Raw genomic sequence first — 20,870 nt, 5'->3', positions numbered from 1 at the left:
CTGGGGGTCCTGACCCAAAAGGGAGTTGCAGGGAGGTCACGAGGTTATTTTAGGGAGTTGCGGTCTTGCCACCTTTGCTTTTGTGCTGACTTCAGAGCTGGGCGGCAGGAGAGCGATGGCTGTTGGCCAAGCACCCAGCTCTGAAGTCAGCACCCCGCCAGCAGCAGCGCAGAAGTAAGAGTGGCAATACCTTACCATGTCACCCTTACTTCTGCGCTGCTGCCTTCAGAGCTGGACAGCCAGAGAGGGTAAATATATATATATATATATACACACATACATATACACCTACTGACAGATATCTAGAAGTCTTTATTTGTGAACACTGAAAACCACTGCACATTAGTATGGTCTAAGGGGAAACATCAGCTATGGTATTGCTCACTTTACAGACAAAAGTGATCGAAATAAATTTTGTCACAGTGAACTTGGCTTTTAAATTTGTTTGTCTTATCATATTAACTCTTTAACAATGATGGCCCAGAGGTCTATTTTTAGGCACCTGATGTGTTAAAATATGATGAAAGCACAGAAAGAAGTTGCTGAAAATATTTTTGAACATATATTTAATCACTTTTCCAAGCAGCATGCTCAGATAGAATGTTCTAACCTTGGTGCCTAAATGTATGCACCCAAGTCCATATTTATGCACCTAAATAAATGGTCTGATTTTCAAACGTGCTGAACAGCCACACACTAACATTGACTTTAGTGGCAATTATGGATGTTTATCACCTCTGAAAATCAGATCACATATTTAGAAATACAAGCTTATGTGCCTAAAATTAGGCACCCAGATCTGAATATTTTGGCCTGAGCACTCTGCTAGAGGCACACAGCACTTTGCAGTATCAAAACATCCACTGACCTCCATAGGACCAGGATGGGGACCATAATCCTTCTAAAACAGATTATTTTTACAGTAAGTAGTAGTGATGATGATCCAATTTATTTCCAACATTAATGAGTTTCTAACAGCAAGGAAAGAAAGGCATCAAAAAGAAATAAGAACCTTCTAGAAAAACAAACTGAGTATCAGAAAGGAAATGTGAGTAACATTAACTGAGTAAAGCTGAATTCTTACTTTCCCTGATCCCTTAACATTTGTATTTAATTTTCTACAATTACCTTTTAGGATGAATCACTTACATAAACAGTAATTTATCTACTGAAATTCTAAAAGCACCTACCAATGAGGTATTATGGAGAAGTGTTTAACTAACAGCTGCATGCATTAAAAGAATGCCCCGAATATACAATCATTAATAGTAATTAGTAATAAATACAGATGAATAGCGCTGTCGGGTATTATTAGCAGGAGGACAAACACTCTCTGCTTTAAAGAGAGAGATTTTAAAGCTGAAATAAACTCTAGTTCAGGGATCAGCAACCTTTGGCACATGGCCCACCAGGGTAAGCCCCCTGGCGGGCTGGGCCAGTTTGTTTACCTCCCGCCTTTGCAGGTTCAGCCGATTGCAGCTCCCACTGACCGCAGTTCGCTGCTCCAGGCCAAAGGGGGCTGTGGGAAGTGGCGGCCAGCACATCTCTTAAAACAAAGTGGGGATATACAACTTACTGGATATTTTGGAATAAAAAGTGGGCACATGAGCACAAAGCTGTGCATCTGTAACATGTATTGGTTTTGTGGAAACAAGTATATACTTGAAGTATTGCACGTAGAACGCATAGGACAATGGGAAGAATCACCAGCCAGAAGAATGTTCTCACCAACAGTAGTTTCATTCCCTGGCCTCAGGACATTCTTTTATGGATTCATAAACAGAGGACGCCCAACAAAAACAAGCCACTCAGAAGAGTGGGTTCCAATTTTTCAGCTTCTAAGCTAGCTGGGAGGGGAAATTACACCACTCCATCTAGGCCAGGGGTCTCAAACATGCGACCTGCGGGCCGCATGTGGTCCGCAGAGTTATTTCCTGAAGCCCGCCATAGGAGCCGACTCCACCAGCAGCCAAGCTCCCCTCCCCCCTGCAACCCCTCCTCCTCCCTCGAGCGCGCCACGTCCCCGCTCCTCTAACTACCTCCCAGCGCTTCCTGGTGCCAAACGGCTGTTTGGCGATGCTTAGGACTTTCCAGGAGGGAGAGGGAGGAGTGGGGATGCAGCACACTCAGGGGAGGAGGCGGAGAAGAGGCAGGGCCGGGGCTGGGATTTAGGGGAAGGGGTTGGAATAGGGGCAGGGAGCGGGCGGAGTTGGGGCAGGGACTTTGGAGAAGGGCTTGGAAAGGGGGCGGGGAATGGGTGGAAAGAGGCGAGCCAGGGGCGGGGGCTCATGGACTAGATGAGCAGTCTCAGGTATGAAGTTCAGCATGTCTGATTCTTTGCTGTGAGTAGTTGGGAAGAATGTTTGTTAAAAGTGGCAATGTATTTTGTATGAATAGTTACTTTAAAAAGTTCCTGCCATTACAGCTACGTTGATAGACTGTTAGTGTAGATCATCATCAGTGTTACTGACCACATAAGGAATAGTTACAGGTGTTTATATTTTATTAAAACCCCTCTTCGTATTACAGTTTTTAAAAAGTTAATACATTGACTTTTAATAGCATACTATATTATTCTTCATTTTTTTCATTTTTGACTATACTTTTGTATCGTTGTATGAAAAGGTTTCAGTGATGCAGTTCTCGGGCCAATGTAGTAGTCCTCATGTGGCCCTCGTACTGATTTGAGTTTGAGATCCCTGATCTAGGCAGTCACTGCCTCTGCCATTTCCCCTTTACTTTTATATCCCCACCCTCAACTACACATGTGACAAGTAGGGGTTTGAGCTGTAACCCCTCATGAGCAGAGGCTTGAGGAGACCTTCAGCAGTATTGTACAATACTGTTTTATAGCTCTCCTCACTGATAACGCTACTTAAAAAAAAGAGGAGAATTGCCATGCTAGCACTGGAGACCAAAATCTCTGTTGCAATGCATTGGCTAAAATCATACCAAAGTAAATTCTAGAGCTGGTCAGAGAAACTTGAATGGAACCATATTCTATCAAAATTGAATCACCATGAAATCAGGTAGATTTTTCTAGAATTTAATTTAAGAAGAAAATCAGGAAGCAAGTTCCAACAATATAGAAATGTCTCATTTTGACATTTTCGGAATGAAACATTTCAATTTTTCATTTTTTGTTTTGGATTTTTTTTATTTTGTGTATTATATATTATAATACAAAAGTCAAAATAAAAACAAATTTTGATCAACCAAAAACAAACAAAACAAAATTTCCCTTCCTGAAGAATTTAGAAATGCTTGGTTTTCACTACGATTCGGAATGAAGCCAAACTTCAAAATCCTAAAATCCTTCATGAAACAGAATTTTCATCCTCTGTACAGCTCTAATAAATTAATTTAAGAAGCCATGTAGATAGACCTAAAAAACCTGTCAGTATCCCATTAAAGCAAAAAAAATAGTAATCACATCCACTTATCCTCAGGTTGCTGAATGAGAAGTTTTGTGGCTAACACCCTGCACTGACACTTCAGTCAGCTAGGGTCTGTATCTGACTTCCTGTGTGATCTTGGGGAAGTCACTTACCCTTTATATGCCACTATGGGGATGAAGATATTTCTATGCCTCACTGAGGTGGGAATTACATCTCTACCCCGATATAACGCTGTCCTCAGGAGCCAAAAAATCTTACTGCGTTATAGGTGAAACCACGTTATATCGAACTTGCTTTGATCCGCCGGAGCGCGCAGCCTCACCCACCCCGGAGTGCTGCTTTACCACGTTATATCCAAATTTGTGTTATATCGGGTCGCATTATATCGGGGGAGAGGTGTAATTCAATTGTTTAAGTGAGGTGCTTTGATATCACAGTAACAAGCACCATGGAAAAACCTGTAATTATATAAAAATCAGGAACAAAACTTAAAAAAAAAGACAATAAATGTTTACATTTTACCATAACTTTAAGGAAGAATACAGAGGAAAATTCTCCTCAGAGCTGAGCCATCTTCTTAGATCAATTCCATACAGAAATTCAGCTTTCCCTGCATGCATGGAACTGCCATTGTTATCATCATTCTGCTCATGTAGGAAGGACAGAACATCAGAGTCAAGAGCTGCCAGGCAGACTGGAAGGGAGAATTTTGCCGACAAAATTAATCTATGTGTTTAGTTCCCATAGGCCTTGTCTTGATTCTTTAAAAAATGCCTCCGTAAAAGATCTGTTCTTCTCATGCACAGTCTTCATTGTCACAGTCCCTCACTGCCAATGGGAGTTATGCACATATATGAGTGAAAAGCACTTGACCTGATCATCTTGTTTATCAGAAGAAAATGTAGTATATTCTCTCAGGACAACCAGGCATTCTTTTCATGCAAACTAAGTCAAATTATATCTATAACCTGAAAACAACATCAGGGCATTCATAATGTGGCTTCATTACAAAGGTGACAGATCAGCACTTCTGTTCAGTCTGCTGAGTTTTGGAAGAACCAGTGTGCCACAAAAGGAGTTAGTAGGACAGCAGAAATAAGAAGGGATTCTAAAAACCAAGATTCTCAATGTGTTATCATTTTAACATCCTCGTTAGTTCTTGCAGTACAAAGTATAAAGAATCCAGACGTTTCTGATATCCTGCCAGCAGCAGTTAAATAAGGGTAAATCTTGCACAGTCACAGCACCTGAAGGAGCACGTCACTTTGTGAGAAATATCTCCCAATTTGCCTATCGCTTTCTAAAAATGAAATTAAAAATGATTAAATTGTCATACAATGTGCTTCATATTTAGTGACCACATTATACAACAAAGATAGGTTTCACTAATAAATTCCTAATTACAGGATTTCAAAACCGGCAAGCACCCCAGGACTGTCAAAAATACCAATAATTTAGAAATGTGATGTGAACACAGTTCATTTTAGAAAAATGAAGTGTTGCCCAAGCAGAGGCCAAAATGATTGATCGTGCTTCACAGGGAAAGGATTATTTATGATAATCCATGCAACAGAAATATGTTTGTTCTTAAAGAAATGTCTTCCCCCTCCTGTAACTTTTCAAGAAAATTCATTCAAATGCTGGCCGGTCCACTGTAGTCATATTTATGCCCAGCCTAAAACTAGTCTCATATTGTGTAAATCAGTGGCTCTCAACCTTTCCAGACTACTGTATCCCTTTCGGGAGTCTAATTTGTCTTGTGTACCCCCAAGTTTCACCTCACTTAACTACTTGCTTACAAAATCAGACATAAAAATACAAGTGTCACAGCACACTATTACTGAAAAATTGCTTACTTTCTCATTTACCATATAATTATAAAATAAATCAATTTGAATATAAATATTGTGCTTACATTTCAGTGTATATTATATAGAGCAATATAAATAAGTCATTGTCTGTATGAAATTTTAGTTTGTACTGACTTTGCTAGAGCTTTTTATGTAGCCTGTTGCAAAACTAGTCAAATATCTAAATGAGCTGATGTACCCCCTTGGAAACCTCTGCGTACCCCCAGGGGTTCATATACCCCTGGTTGAGAACCACTGGGGTAAATAATATAGCAGCTCAATATAGTTTATAGGGATACAAGCTGGAATTGCTCTGTATGTAGAATGATAGCAAGATCATGCCCATAGGGCCTGATTCTGTACCTACACACAAGTAGGAATTAAAAATAACTCAACTGAAATCAGTGTAAAAGCAACGTAAGTGATATCAGGACCAGGACCTGAGATGGGTAGTGTGCAGCCTGGATCTTTCCAGCAGCACACTGAGAACTACAGTGGTAATATGTGATGGGATAGTGCAAGTCTAAGGAGAAAGGGTACAATGCAGTTAAATTGGGAGAATCTCTCCCTAAGTAGAAAATATTCACAAATATGAACCTTAGAACAGTTTAAAAAAAAAAAAACACACGGGCCAGAACTTCAGCTAGGAATGAAGCAATGTACATTGACTTTCGTGAAATTACACTGATTTATAGCAGCTGAGAATCTGGCTCTGAGTCAAAAGTTAAAACCACTAGTAAGTAGACTTAATATACCTAATGACACAAATGATATGCAGAAGAAATCCCTAGGTCTGTTTAACCTGCTGACTTTATAGGCCAGCCTTTCCATAAGGGTGAGCACTCCTAGAAAAAGGTCATCAATCAGTTAAACAAAAAATACTCTACGTAGCATCTGATATAAAATATATTTTCTTGTTTCATGTATTTTGCTCTTGCATTGTAAGTAAAAGCAAAACTATACTATGCACTAGCGTTGAGTTTCCAGGACTCCCTGAAAACATAGATAAGAGAAGTAAAGCACTAAAGGATAGAATTGCAAAATGTGGCTACAGACAGCATCTTGTAATCTTCCTTACCAACTGATCCATCACTTAGCCATTAAAATGTATTTCTCAGTAAAAAGGCCCAGAGTACATCCCTTGTCCCATTTCTTGAAAGCATGCAGTGGTGCCAGCACGGAAGATATAAAATCAGACAACTGCAAGTGTCTGAGGTGATAATATCAGGAGTATCACCTGATACTTATTCTACTATGTACCATGAACTAATAAAGGTTTTGTCATTTAGGGGCAATTCCTGCCATCAGTACCCAAACCACAGAAGAATTGCCAGTGGGTGGCAGGGAATCTATAGCTGCTGTAATGTGAACAGGGCTTGGGTTGGTGGCCAAGCTCAGGGAGGGGAATGCCCAATACCCAGTTTTAACTTGGAGGGGATACACTCCCAAGTAGGGAACACATAGAAGGCCACTATTACAACCCTCTATAGAGTCTGCATTAGTGGCTGCACAGCTGATTTGAGTCCTGGCTTTGGGTTACATGTGTAAGTATTATATCCTCTGCAGCCATGCATAGTTCCCCTGCATGAAGCTCATTTACTCAACTTTGGCATGGGAAATCAGAATTTGGCCCTTAATGCTTTGCACTTTATAAAAAAAAGAAAGCAAACAGAAAACTCAGCTGCCAATGCACCTCTGGGTACTATGGATATTCTGAAAGATTGGGGAAAAAAACCAGGAAAGATGAAAAGTCAGTATGAATCCCTTATTTTAAGCTATTGATTATTTTTAAGTGTCCTTTAAATGTCAGAAGAAATGTAAACTTTGAACATGCACTATGGAAACCTATTTGTATCATCTTCTCAAGGTATAACATGAGATTTTAAATTCAATTTGAATTTTCCAGATACTGAAACTGGTTCTCGGTGGCCAGGCCAGGCCAGTCAGATTCCACGTGTGATAGATCTGCCTACGTGTTGTAAATTCCGGATTTGGGCAGTCATGATTTGAGCAGTCAGATTTGGGCACCTCTGATTAGTAAAAGTGAAAGCATTTTGCCACCCCCTTTAGTAGGCGCATGTGGAGGCCATTAATGTGACAAAAGTAGTTTTTGAACAAACTACAAATCCATTTATCAGTTATGGTTCTGATCCTACAAACTGACCTGTGCAGGTGGACCCATGAAACTGCTCAGAACCCCACTGGTGTCAACAGCATCCTGTTCAGGTATAGGCATCCACCTGCAAAGATCATCTTTCAGGATAGAGGCCTATAACTCCTAATGATCCATTCCCTTTTAAACTAAGGTGGCCTGAAAAAAGTGAGCACCAAAGATACTGAACCCTTGAAGCTACCTAAATCAAGAGACTTCTCTTTAAACCTGATAGGCTATATTTAGTCTTGGATTAGCCTAGATTAAGATTAGAGTTTTATCAGTAAATGTCAATTCCACCAAACACACACAAACCCATGAAAAATATTTACATAGTTGATAACTGAAATGTATATATAGGCAAAGTAAAAACAATTCTGCTTGAGAATTTATTAGCGTTTGATTTAAGAATATTTACTTTTTATATTTTGACATGTGATATTGCAATTTTAATCTCAATATCTACTGCCATTAAATAATTACTGTCTTACACTCCCCCCATAATTTCCTACAATTGTGAAAATTTAAAATCAATAAAAATGGGAAAATGCTTAAAAAAAAATATTGATTATATTGTATCAAAATTATAAAAAATAAATTCTACTAAACCTAGCTATACTTTATTATTTTGTTTAATATGAACACAAATACGATATCAACTCACAAACTAAACAAACAGCTGGAAAAAAATCCATTCACCAGCAGAACATTTTAAAAAAAAAACTTGAGTTCCTTTGAAAACAGACAGTTATGCAGAATCCAGGCTAATGATATAGCAAAAGTAATGAAATGCAACTGAAGAAATTATATAAATTGCAACCCCCTATGCAAATAATAAAAATTAGTATCCACTTACATATACACCCCAATTTGTGAATAAACTAAAATGTGCTTACAAGCACATAGATTCATATTTGGTTGTTTAACTGATTGTAATCTGCATCACAAACTTTATTGACATTTTCATTTAATTCCTCTATAATGTTCATTTGTTCTATTGCAAAATGATCTGCATCTATTAGGACCAAATTCTGGTCTCCCTGTGGTACTCTGGTGTAACAGAGTAAAATTTGGCCTATTCTTCTTTATTGGTTCTTATAGTCAGATTTTGTAAACATCTTGCATTCAATGTTTTTTTGTTTTTCTATATCATTTGCACCAGGCAATAATTTTACTTATCTGTGTACACTGAATATCAAGACAAATAAGTTACACAGAGGAAAACTCTGATGAATAAGTCTCTGATGAATGGGATCACCTCACAGATCACCTGCTCAGACCCAACACTCTCTCTCTAGTTATTTATGTCCCACTGGATATTAATCATTTGCTTTCATTGCAAAAGAAAAAGAAATTACTATCCCAAAAAATTAAGAATAAAGGAGACACTAGCCAGTGAATGGGAAATGAAGTTACTCATTATTACAGAGAAGTACCTTTTGGAGCCTCCAATATAGGTGAAGGTGAAGGTGGAGTCTGAGTACCTGAAATCTAAAATACAAAGAGTTGCATTATTATAAATGACCATTTCTAGTTCTTGGGTTTTGTCTAAAATAGCTGATGTCTCTCTCGCCCTCATTCTGCTACTGGTAGGGGGGTTAACATGCATCAGAGCACCATGCAGCAGGAAACCCCCCTCCTCTTTGCAACAAGTGCCCTGGTGCTATGGCAACGGCAGGAATTTCCATTGTCAGTGAAGGCAACAGGCAGCAACAAGCCAGGCAGCTCAGGCAAATCATTAAATACTGTAAATAGTAATCACCATAAAGCAACAAGCAAACACCAAGGCTTTGCACGAAAAGGACTCATTTATGACCTGCTAATATTCCAGCTCTGGATAAATACATTTAAGGAACTAGATGATCAAAATAAAATCTAATTTTCCCTAAGGCAAGAGCTAAGCAGCCCCAAATGGCAACGACCTAACCTGAGCAGCTACAAACCGGGCTGTATTCCACCACCACCGCCAACTGCGCAAACCAACTCGGCTCCAAACCGAAAGTCTTGCTGATCGCATTAAAAACGACCGTGGGCTGAGGGGCTCCCTCTGATCTGAGGACTGTCGTGGTGGCAGATGCTAAGAACAGATACATTGCTCTCTCTGTGTATATTGCATTCCTCCCTGTGTATAAATATATTCCACTTCTGTATCTGGTTTCTCATACAGTACCTGTTCTGCCTTCTCTTGCCAGTGTGTTTGTGTGTGTTGGGAGGAGGGGGAGGGAAGAAGACTTATTTCACACACACACACACGAAGACTTAAGGGCAGCGATCGCCACTGTAACTGTTGCAAAATGACAGCAGAAATGGGACAAGTGAACCCCAACCAAACATGTCGTGCTGGGGAAACGTTTGAAGCAGGCAGAGAGGGAGGGGAAGAGAGTGGCAGCTGGTAACCTGGAGCCCAGGCGGAAAACTCACCTGCAAACAGGCAGTCCTTCTCCGCCTTGCACTTTTGGATCACAACGTCAATATCCTTCTGAATCCTCTCTTGTCTTGAACACATCCCCATGAAATAAATCCCAAGGGGAGGAAAAAGCAGCCTTTATCCCCACCCCACCCCCCTCTCTTCCAGTTTCAATATTCAGTTATAAGATGGAACCTCTGGCTTGATTGCAGAAGTATTTCCACCCCCAAAGTGATCCACTCGGGTGAAGGAGGAGGAGGAGGAGGAGGAAGCCGATGTTGCATGCCCAGATGTGACCGCCCAGATGTTGCTGCTGCTGCTGTTTGATTGCAATTTCCTCTTTTGCTGACAATAGAGCCAGCTGATGAGGATGCTGGTGGTGGCGGGGGTGACACAGAACCCCCCGCGCACACAGCCCCTGCAAAAACCGCTCACATTCCTGCCCGTCCACCCCTGACCGTGCTGGGCTGTCTGAGCCGGAGAGAAGAGAGCGACAACAATAAACAATCACCAGCGGTGGCAGGAGCAGCTCGGCGAGCGGCAGAGACTGGAGGCGCACACACAGTCACTCCCAGAGAGGCCGAGACGGCTGCTGCAGCTACGCCAAGCCGCAGACCCTCCCCTCGCCGCCGCTGCTGCTGCTCTCAGCCCCAGACAGACACTCCGCCTGCCACACGTCCTTTGCTCCGCTGCTGCCGGCTACTGTTATCCGGGGGTGTAAAAACAGCCGGCGCCGCCCAGGGCAAAGGCACCCAGCGGAGGCGGAGCGGAGGCAGCTACCCAGAGCAGTCCAAGGCTGGCAGTCAAACAGCATGTGCAATAGCGGCAGCCGCCGCCACCAAGACTCTCCCTCTGGCGCAGAGGTTACTGGCGCCACACAGCGCTCGATGCAAATGTCCCGCGATCCAGGTCGGGTCGGTCGTGCGCTGGTCTAACGGCCGACAGTACCCCGGGGCACGAGGCGCGAAACCGCCACCTAGAGCTACACGGACAGCACGAAGCCAGATAGTACGGGGGCGGGAGAGAGACAATATTTATAAAAAGAAGAACAGGAGTACTTGTGGCACCTTAGAGACTAACAAATTTATTAGAGCATAAGCTTTCATGGACTACAGCCCACTTCTTCGGATGCAACTGTAGAGTTGTCTTCCTGAGGGCGCAGACAGGAAGAAGGGTGGGGATATAGGTGCTGGAACTATGGGTGCTGCTACACCCCCTGGCTTGAAGTGGTTTCCATCATATACAGGGTTTACAGTTTGGTTCAATGGCTCTCAGCACACACACACACACACACACACACACACACACACACACACAATTTTTAGTGTGTGTGTGTGTGTGTGTGTGTGTGTGTGTGTGTGTGTGTGTGTGAGTGAAACCCAGCTAAGACCACTTGCTCCACATCCCTCCGGAACCTGGTCCAGCAGGGGAGACCCACTTAAGTGGGCCTGTATACCCCCAAACCCCATGGACTAGCATTGAATGAAGCTCGCAGGAGCACTGGTGTCAGACTATTTTCTTCAGTTTTGACTCTGGCTATTTTTTCTCTTTGCCAGTTCTCTCACCATTTCATCTTCCTTCCCTCTCCCTCAGTCATTACTTCTTTTCCTATTTCTGTGCTCCAATGAATTCATCCCCTCCACTTCCCTGCTCCTCTCACCCCCTTATTTATGTGGGTGGGGAGGGTTTATTTTTATATACATCAACCCTATGGAACTAATATTAAATTTGTCACCCATCCCTGATTATACTGCGTATATATCACATCCCATATCCACCACTCTTTGACAATCCTGTTTTAGATAGTAACCTCTTCAGGAAAGGGACTTTTACTCTGTTGTATAGTGCCTAGCACCATGGAGTCCAGATCAGAGCCTCTGGGTGCTTCTGTAATACAAGTAAATAAATAACCATTATAACGCAATTCAGAAGGAATGGCGAAGTCTCACTCAATACCTGCAATACCAATTACCCTTCATCAGCCCAAGAGCTAGGTGAATAATTCATAACAAATAAATGGGAGTGAACATAACAGAAGAGGATTTGTTTAAAAATTCAAAAGTATATTCGTAGAATTTGTTGTTTCAGTCCTCACCCAGCTCTAATCAACTACCATGGATTATTCATTATTGAGCACAATTGCTTTGGTGCATTTTCATTAGGCAAATTTGTATTAATCATGTATTGTTGATTTCAGGCACAGGGGAATAAATGTGATCTTTATTTTATTATGTGTTTTAAAGTGTAAATACATTTAGAAAAAATGCCATAAAAATGACATTTTCTGGGGTTCCATATTTATCCTTGCTCCAATTTCATTAAACAAGAAAAAGTGATAATGGGGGAACAGAGATTAGTGAGAAAAGTGAACAGATACAGCTCAAAGACAACAGAGTAGTTCTAGACTGATAGAAATACTGTATTGTGCTGTGAATCTCCACCACTAAGCAAAGAATGGTTATAACAGAATTTGGCCTTCCAAACACTTCAGTGATGCTTGAAGTGATGTGGTCATTCAGCAGAGTCTAGGCTACCCTGCAAGATTTTACTGTGTCTGAATACAGTTAACAACAATTGTGTTCACTGACACCATTTAATGAGACTTTATTGGCACATGTTATACAAGCTTGGTCAAAGTGTATAAAGAGATCCCCCGGGTATCTTCAAACGTTATGCTGTGGTTTTAGCCCGTGTCTGTTTGTCATTAGTATCCATTCCTGATCAGATGTCAGGTTGCTATGTAGTGCAGTGCTGCTTCTGCTGCATCTCTCCTTTCTCCCAATGCACGATGCTCCGCAGGATAGTGCTCAGCACAAAGCAAGATAAACCATGTTTAGATCACACCTGCCAAGTGTGATTAAAGTCCTGTAAGAGGCCACTTGTCCCCTCTTCCTGCTAGACTAGGGGTTTAATCACAATGAGGGTTTAAATAGTTAGCTGACATGATGCTGTACAGAATTTGTCCTGTTCTTCACTAAGCAACCCTTTTTTTCGGCATCATGTTCTTTAACATGCTTGATGACTTCCACGTTCAGCCACAGTAAAATTTCATAGACCAGACACTAGTGAATAAAAACTTCATCTATAAAGCAACACCGCTGGCTTCAGTGGAGCTAACACAGAGATGAATTTGGTCCATGATTTCACCACCTGGATTCAAATAAAGTAGAAAGCCTGGTGCAAATGTCTATATCAACATACTGTATTTTGTTTATTAATCGTGAACCAAGCTCAGTGCCTTAGTTTAAAGTTCCAGATAATGAGCCAGTTTGGTCTCTGGAATCTCTCTGCTGACTCTCGTGCAGTTACACTATGGATAACTGAGCCCAGCATAACAATATTAGGATTTATGAGCAGTCAAATTAATAAAAATGGATTGAAGATGGAACCTGTTGTAAAACTAAGGAGACAGTATTGTAGAGCTAAAAAAAAAAACCAAATAAAAAACCCCAGTCTTTCAAAACATTCAGAAACTGAACAGCCCCAATATCCTAAATGTTATTGTAACAATGATCCTCTATCTGCACAACACCATATGCTGTCACCAGAGTGATGTTGCACATTATATCAATGTCATAACCAAAATCTTAAAAGCTTTATAAATAATTTAAGGTTCCATGTGAATTCAGATTCAACTATGGATAACTGAGGACAATGAAAGCAATATCACTGGAGACTGGAGTGGTCTCTATCCTGAGATGTTCAATGCATGTCATTTCTGCTATAGCTTTGAGTCCACTCCATCAGTCAATGAAACAGGTTTGCATTCCTGTGAGCCAGATTTTTCTCTCTTTCACACAAGTGTAAATCAGGTAATTCAGCAGAAGTCAATGGAGTTATACCACTTTGAAATCGGTGTGAGAGAAGGAGTGTTGAGATAACCAAAAGGAAGCGTGTTGAAATGATGAGTGACCAGTGAATAAGAAAGCTGTCTAATAAAAGCCTAATCTGGCAGCTCCTTACTCACACAGTACGATTCTATTTCCCTGATACTGACCAAGTCCTTTCACCCAAGTGGACTACTTGCACAGGAAGGTACTACCCAAGAGTGAATAAGGGTGACAGAATTAGGCCACTCGGTGAGTAGTCCCATTGATTTCTACTAGGACTGTCAAGCGATTAAAATAATTAATTGTGATTAGTCACACAATTAATCATGCTGTTAAATAATAATAGAATACCATTTATTATAAATATTTTTGGATGTTTTCTACATTTTCAAATATATTGATTTAAATTACAACACAGAATACAAAGTGTACAGTGCTCACTTTATATTTATTTTTTATTACAAATATTTGGACTGTAAAAAGCAAAATAAATAGTATTTTTCAATTCACCTAATACAAGTACTGTAGTGCAATCTCTTTATCATGAAAGTTGAGCTTACAAATGTAGAATTATGTACAAAAAAATAACTGCATTCAAAAATAAAACAATGTAAAACCTTAGAACCTACAAGTCCACTCAGTCTTACTTCTTGTCCAGCCAATCGCTCAGAGAAGTTTGTTTACATTTGCAGAAGATAATGCTGCCCACTTCTTGTTTACAGTGTCACCTGAGAGTGAGAACAGGCATTCACATGGCACTATTGTAGCCGGCATCGCAAGATATTTACGTGCCAGATATGCTAAAGATTCATATGTCCCTTCATAATTCAGTCACCATTCCAAAGGACGTGTCCAGACTGATAATGGGTTCTGCTCGATAATGATCCAAAGCAGTGCAGAGTGAGGCATGTTCATTTTCATCATCATGAATCAGATGCCACCTGCAGAAGGTTGATTTTCTTTTTTGGTGGTTCGGGTTCTGTAATTTCCTCATTGGAGTGTTGTTCTTTTAAGATTTCTGAAAGCATGTTCCACACCTCGTCTCTCTCAGATTTTGGAAGGCACTTCAGATTCTTAAATCTTGGGTTGAGTTCTGTAGCTATCTTTATATATCTCACATTGGTACCTTATTTGCGTTTTGTCAAATCTGCAGTGAAAGTGTTCTTAAAATGAACAATATGTGCTGGGTCATCGTCCGCAACTGCTATAACATAAATATATGTCAGAATGCGGGAAACAGAGCAGGAGATACACACTTCTCCCCCAAGGAGTTCAGTCATAAATTTAATTAACACATTTTTTAAACGAACATCAGCAGCATGGAAGCATGGCCTCTGGAATGGTGGCCAAAGCATGAAGGGGCATATGAATGTTTAGCATAACTGGGATGTAAATACCTTACAATGCCAGCTAGAAAAGTGCCATGTGAACGCCTGTTCTCACTTTCAGGTGACATTGTAAATAAGAAGCGGGCAGCATTATCTCCTGTAAATGTAAACAAACTTGTTTGTCTTAGCAATTGGCTGAACAAGAAGTAGGACTGAGAGGACTTGTAGGATCGAACTTTACATTGTTTTGTTTTTGAGTGCAGTTATGTAACAAAAAATCTACATTTGTAAGTTGAATTTTCAGGATAAAGAGATTGCACTACAGTACTTGTATGAGGGGAATTAAAAATATTATTTCTTTTGTTTATCATTTTTATAGTGCAAATATTTGTAATAAAAATAATAATATAAAGTGAGCACTGTACACTTTGTATTCTGTTGTAATTGAAATCAATATATTTGAACATGTAGAAAAACATCCAAAAATATATAATAAATTTCAATTGATATTCTATTGTTTAATAATATGATTAAAACTTCAATTAATTGTGATTAATTTTTAATTGTAATTAATTTTTTTGGTTAATCGCATGAGTTAACTGTGATTAATCAACAGCTCTAATTTCTATGTTAAATTATTTTTTTCCAAGTTTTCTATTAAGATTTCTGAAGCGTGTTAATGAAATCCTAATAAAGACCAAAATATGTAGTCATACTATTATAGGGATTGCATGTAGCTTAGGCTAATGTGACTTATATGTGATGAGTAAGAAACTATCTTCCTATAATTAGAACTTTGTGAGTTTGATGCTTTTCTTGGTACTACCTTTCGGCTAGTTAATAGAATCATGGTGAATTATTCTTCACCGGTTAGTCCACTCTAGTCTAAGAGAGAACACTCTAGCTGTATTCAAGCTAAACTAAACTGACTTGTCTCTAAAACCATCCTTTTTGTATTTCTGTTACAAGAGGATTTCCTAAAGAAAGAAAAGCAAGGATTTTAAGTTTCACCCCAAACCTTCCCAGATAGCAAAAACACTGTCTCCATCCTTACCTGCTCTGAGCAAGAGGGACACTAGTGAGATACAAATTTCTAAGACTTTTATATCTAGTGAATTTGCCCCAGTTCTAGCCATTGATCACCTTGCACCAATGTTGCTGCACTGGTGCAAACCAAAAGTACTGTGGTGGAGTTTCTCTCTGCTGGGCATTGATTGCTGTAATCAGGATAACAAATGTAAAGTTGTAGACTATCCAGTGGGAATTATTAACCCCTGATAAAATAATCTATGGGTAAGGGCCTACTTGAATCGCAGGATGAGCTAAAAATAATTGTGGCAGAGTTGCAGACAAGACATGGAAAATCGTGGAAAAGTAATAATGGATTTTATTAATTGTGGTAATTTGGAAAAGCCAGAGAAGACCTATTTGTTTAAGAAAAATTGCTGGAATGATATAAACACTCAAGTATTATGTTATACCTGCTAATTTTTTTTTGATAACCAGACATTTTGCTGCAGCTATATTACATTCATTTTTTTAAAAAGTGACTGGTACAACATAAAATTCAGAAGACTAATAGTCTTAACACAACTGCTGTAGAAATCAAGTCCAGTCACTTTAGCCTTTTACATTTTACAGGTATTGAATGTTAGTGCAGTACTAATTGCATTCTCAAAATTTATGCAAAATTACGGACTGTGCAAAGTAAGCTAGTTAAAATCAAAATTGCAGTGGAAGTCTAATATTGCAGGATTCGTAATTTCCGCAATATTGCTATGAAGTAGGGCCTTATCCATGAAATTTATTCAGAAAAGGCCAAATTGTGCTTGGCCTTTATGTGAGTGCATGGCAGTGAGGGTGGGAAAAAAAATGTAAGGAGTCTTTCCTAAAAATTGTGTGTACAATGTAAAGACAAGCAGGATTGCTTGAGGGAAGTTCAAACTCTGCAATCTTTGGGCACACAGAAAATCAAAGGGGGGTAAGAAGGCAGTGAGCAGATGGGGATGGCCACATCCTACCGTACACCTGTCAGTCATACAGAAGGTAGTAAGATGCATGCCATAAAAGGGGTACCAGCAAGCATGCAGCCTCTGTGCCCTGAAAGAGCTGGAAGACAGACTGCCTCCAGGAGCTCTCCCGGGGGTAGTGCAGTTCCTACCAAACCTTCAGATAGGCTATGCCAATAACACAAAAATTCCAGCTTCTGAATTGTGAGGTCTGTAACAATAATGCTCCTCTCATTCCCACCAACACAGAATCTGAGTGAATTGTAAAAATATCTTTCACCAAAAGTCTGCTAAAAACAATTACATGTTTGTACTCTGCAGAAAGAATATTCAGCATCTTCAGATAAATATTCCAGAACCATTAAATTCTTGAACCTATTGGCCATCACTCAAACCTTCGTCTGGACTAAGATTTTAAGTGGTGTTAATATGTTCTAACACTCTAAAAGTCTGATGTAGATAAGGCAGTTTATACACTAGGATAAAAAGTGTCATTTAAAATATGATCACTAATGTGATAACTATTTAGTATCCTGATAGAGATGGGGTAACTTGTTCTTTAACATACGTTGGCAGGTCAAGCAGAACAGTTGGGGATAAGTCTAGAATACACAACCAGCTAATACATGTTAAGCTGCAACCTGTCCTATCTGCATTAAGATTTTAATGTGTTTTTAAAACACAGCTCTTAACCAGTAGAGCAGGATGGGAATTTTTCAACTAAAAGATTTTTCATTGGAAAATGCTGATTGTCAAAACCAAAACTGTTCATGGAATGGTTTGGTTTGGATGAATTTTTCAACCCTAAAAAAATGAGAAAAAAGTTTCAAAATTGTCAAAATGTTTTATTTCAGCATTTTCTAAACAAAAATACTCCAGTTTTCTGGTTCAAAGTGTTTTCTTTTGGTTTCAGAATTTAAGCTATAGTAAAAAATAGTTTTTAAATTAAATAAATCTCAAAAATATTAAACATTTTGAAATTATTAAAATGAAGTATTTCAATTGACCTGAACCAATTTTTTTTTTTTTTTTGGTGACAATTTGAGATTGACTTTTTCTCCTGAATCTGGACAAGAAAGTTTTTTGATATCTCAAAACATTTTCATGGAATGTGAAAACTGTTTCCCACCCAGCACAAGTGAACAGGCCCTTATAGCTAATACACCTTTTATTCTAATCAACACAAACCTCAGATGACTTGATAACATGAAAGCAGGAAAACCAGGTGAAGCTGAAAGTTTTATGTTAAAAGGTTGAGGGAGGAAACACAAAATGGCACAAAACAGACACAGAAAGAGGAAGGTGAATATGAGAACATTTTAAAGCAACAAGATCTGAAAAGAAAATGCAATGATAAAGCAGCTAATGGAATTGATGACAAACTTCTTGGGATTATAAATGAGCTCAACCAAGATTGTAAACTCCCCGAGGAAGAGACTAGTTTTACCCGGTACAGCACCTGGAACAACAGAACTCCAATCCATAACGGGAGAATCTAGATGCTACGGTAATACAAATAATAAATAACAAAACAAATTAATGAGAAACAGAAATGGAAAGATTTGGATTAGAGTCTTAATTAGAAGTTAGAAGTTAAGCAATTAAATTAGAAGTTAAGTAAATTAATTCATGCACCAAGACTGAAACACTCAATAAGAGCCTTTAAGTTGTGTTGACAAAAAGCGGACAAGAAACAGTATATGAATTCTAGAGTCCTGTGAGTCAGAAATGGAGTGCAACCAAGCAAGATGAAGTACTAGCACATCTGAAAAGAAAAGCAACATCGTTTCAGAAGAAAACTTTGAGGTGATGAAGTTCTTCAGAGCGAAATAGATAATTTGAGCACTTTAAGTAGAAGTATTCATTTGTCTGTATGGACTTCAAGTAGGAATATGACAGAGAGAGATGGAGACCAAGACTTCTTTGAACTTAATTGAGTAACTGGAAAAAAATAGCAAAGCACTAAAAGATGAGCCAGGGACAAGGACTTATTTTAAATTCATAGCTGAAATATTCAAAATAGCTGTAATTTTTTTGATGCATTATATTCAACAGCAAGTCCATCTCATATAAAATAAGGCAAAAGAAAGCACTAATGCCCAGGCACAGACACATAGGATTGCCTATGACAGTGGCACCACTAACATTTGGCCAAAGGCCAATTTTCATCCTATGGACACCACAAAGGGCCACATTAGTGATGTCATACGTGACAATCATATCTCTGTAGTTTCTGCTGCAATGGGTGCTGGGATCACACTTCAAGATGCTACTACATCTTAACATTAAACTTTCTGATTCTATTAACCTTACTATATCTTCCTTCTTTTAGTAATTGCTCCTTTTTTTCCTCCACCACTAACCGCATTTCATTCTCCATCTTCGACAACCTCAGTCTCTCCCCATTACCCATATTCTTCCCACCCTTGTATCTTTAAACCAATTCTCCCCAACAAGAACATCAAGGTATCCCTTTTCTAACAAGTTGCATTCATACCCTCCTTCTTTCCCTTCTCCTTCATCCCATCCATCCCTCCAATTCCATTTCACACTCCCTTCTCCCCTCCCCATCTAATTTCCTCACTTCCTCACGTTTCCCTGTTCTTTAGGGTGAAGTGGGAGGGGAATGAGTTACATCTTCTCTAACTCTGCCCTGAAAGAGACAGAAGCTGCCCAGTGGAGCTTGCTCTTCCCCTTTAGAGGCAAGAGGAGTTTCATCAGCTCTCTGCTTTCTTCACGACCTGACCTGAAAAGAATCCAGAAAAGACTGATGGCTGCTCTAGTTTATATAATTTTAGAAGTTTAAGGTAACAGAACCAAGGGAAAAAACAATACTTTTAAGGGGAGTTTAATTTGAAAATGAGGGCCCCAGCCCTTAAAAATCATTTTCAATTAAGACTTATGAGGCATCTTTTGATTAGGACCTTAAGAATTTTACAGAAATTTACAGCTGACCACCCAGGTAATTTACAGCTTGCAGTCTTGAAAGCCTAAATCCACTTTATTTGATGTCATTTTAGTTGAGGAACACTGGAATATATGCCTTTAATTTTGTACATGCAGATCTATGAAATTTAAGCAACAGAGGGTCCTGTGGCACCTTTGAGACTAACAGAAGTATTGGGAGCATAAGCTTTCGTGGGTAAGAACCTCACTTCTTCAGACTTGCATCTGAAGAAGTGAGGTTCTTACCCACGAAAGCTTATGCTCCCAATACTTCTGTTAGTCTCAAAGGTGCCACAGGACCCTCTGTTGCTTTTTACAGATTCAGACTAACACGGCTACCCCTCTGATACTATGAAATTTAAGTAATTCTCTCACCACCTGTGCCCCTGGATAAGACACCTGAATTAGGTTCTAATTGTAAAAGTTACATTGATCAATGTACAATAGTTACTGTACATGTTTATTCTAAATCTCATAAGAATTTTACATTTGAAATTTACATGGTGGGAAATGTACTGAACAATTATCCTGAATGTGATTGCTTTTATGGATGAGATCTATAAGTCTGTCTTTTCCTGGTGACTGCACATCTTAAAGTTTGAGTAGTGATTTAAAGACCAGAGAACGTCAGTTTAAATGCTACAGCAGTGCACACTCTCTCAGTCTGTCAATAAAAGTAACATAGTTCAGTTTGATCATGGCTCAGTTTTCAGTGCTCCAAACACTATACTTTCTTCAGCCAAAGCTTTTAGTAAACCTCATCATTCAAGTTTCTTGTGTGATGCTTTATACTGTGACATATATTGTGTGTCAAATAGCCCTAGAAATGGTCAAGTCTACTTTAAAAATGTATTTGTTTAGCCTTGCTTTATACTACTTCATTGATGACTGCAATGTGCTTCAAGATTCGTATTTGAGTGCTGCTACAGATGAAAAAGATAGATTAGGTA

The 20,870-nt window shown here is 39.3% G+C and overlaps 1 protein-coding gene across 2 annotated transcripts in view; it reads right to left on the bottom strand.

Moving 5' to 3' along the window:
• PARP8 (poly(ADP-ribose) polymerase family member 8) overlaps nt 1–10,753 on the bottom strand; it is a 166,062-nt gene extending 155,309 nt beyond the window's left edge. Inside the window, exons 1-2 of one of the 2 annotated variants that reach the window (XM_005282179.5) lie at nt 9,822–10,753; nt 8,837–8,891 (exon numbers count right to left, since the gene is read on the bottom strand). In XM_005282179.5, the coding sequence (XP_005282236.1) occupies nt 8,837–8,891; nt 9,822–9,912 (146 nt within the window). In that variant the 5' untranslated portion in view covers nt 9,913–10,753. The remainder of the gene's footprint in view (nt 1–8,836; nt 8,892–9,821) is intronic. The other variant, XM_024105632.3, reaches the window with a different exon arrangement.
• Nucleotides 10,754–20,870: the final 10,117 nt, after the last annotated feature.

This window comes from Chrysemys picta, chromosome 6, assembly GCF_011386835.1.
Source record: "Chrysemys picta bellii isolate R12L10 chromosome 6, ASM1138683v2, whole genome shotgun sequence".
NCBI lineage: Eukaryota > Metazoa > Chordata > Testudines > Emydidae > Chrysemys > Chrysemys picta.
The sequence above is the reverse complement of the archived record's forward strand: the minus strand, read 5'-3'. Positions and strand labels throughout refer to the sequence as shown.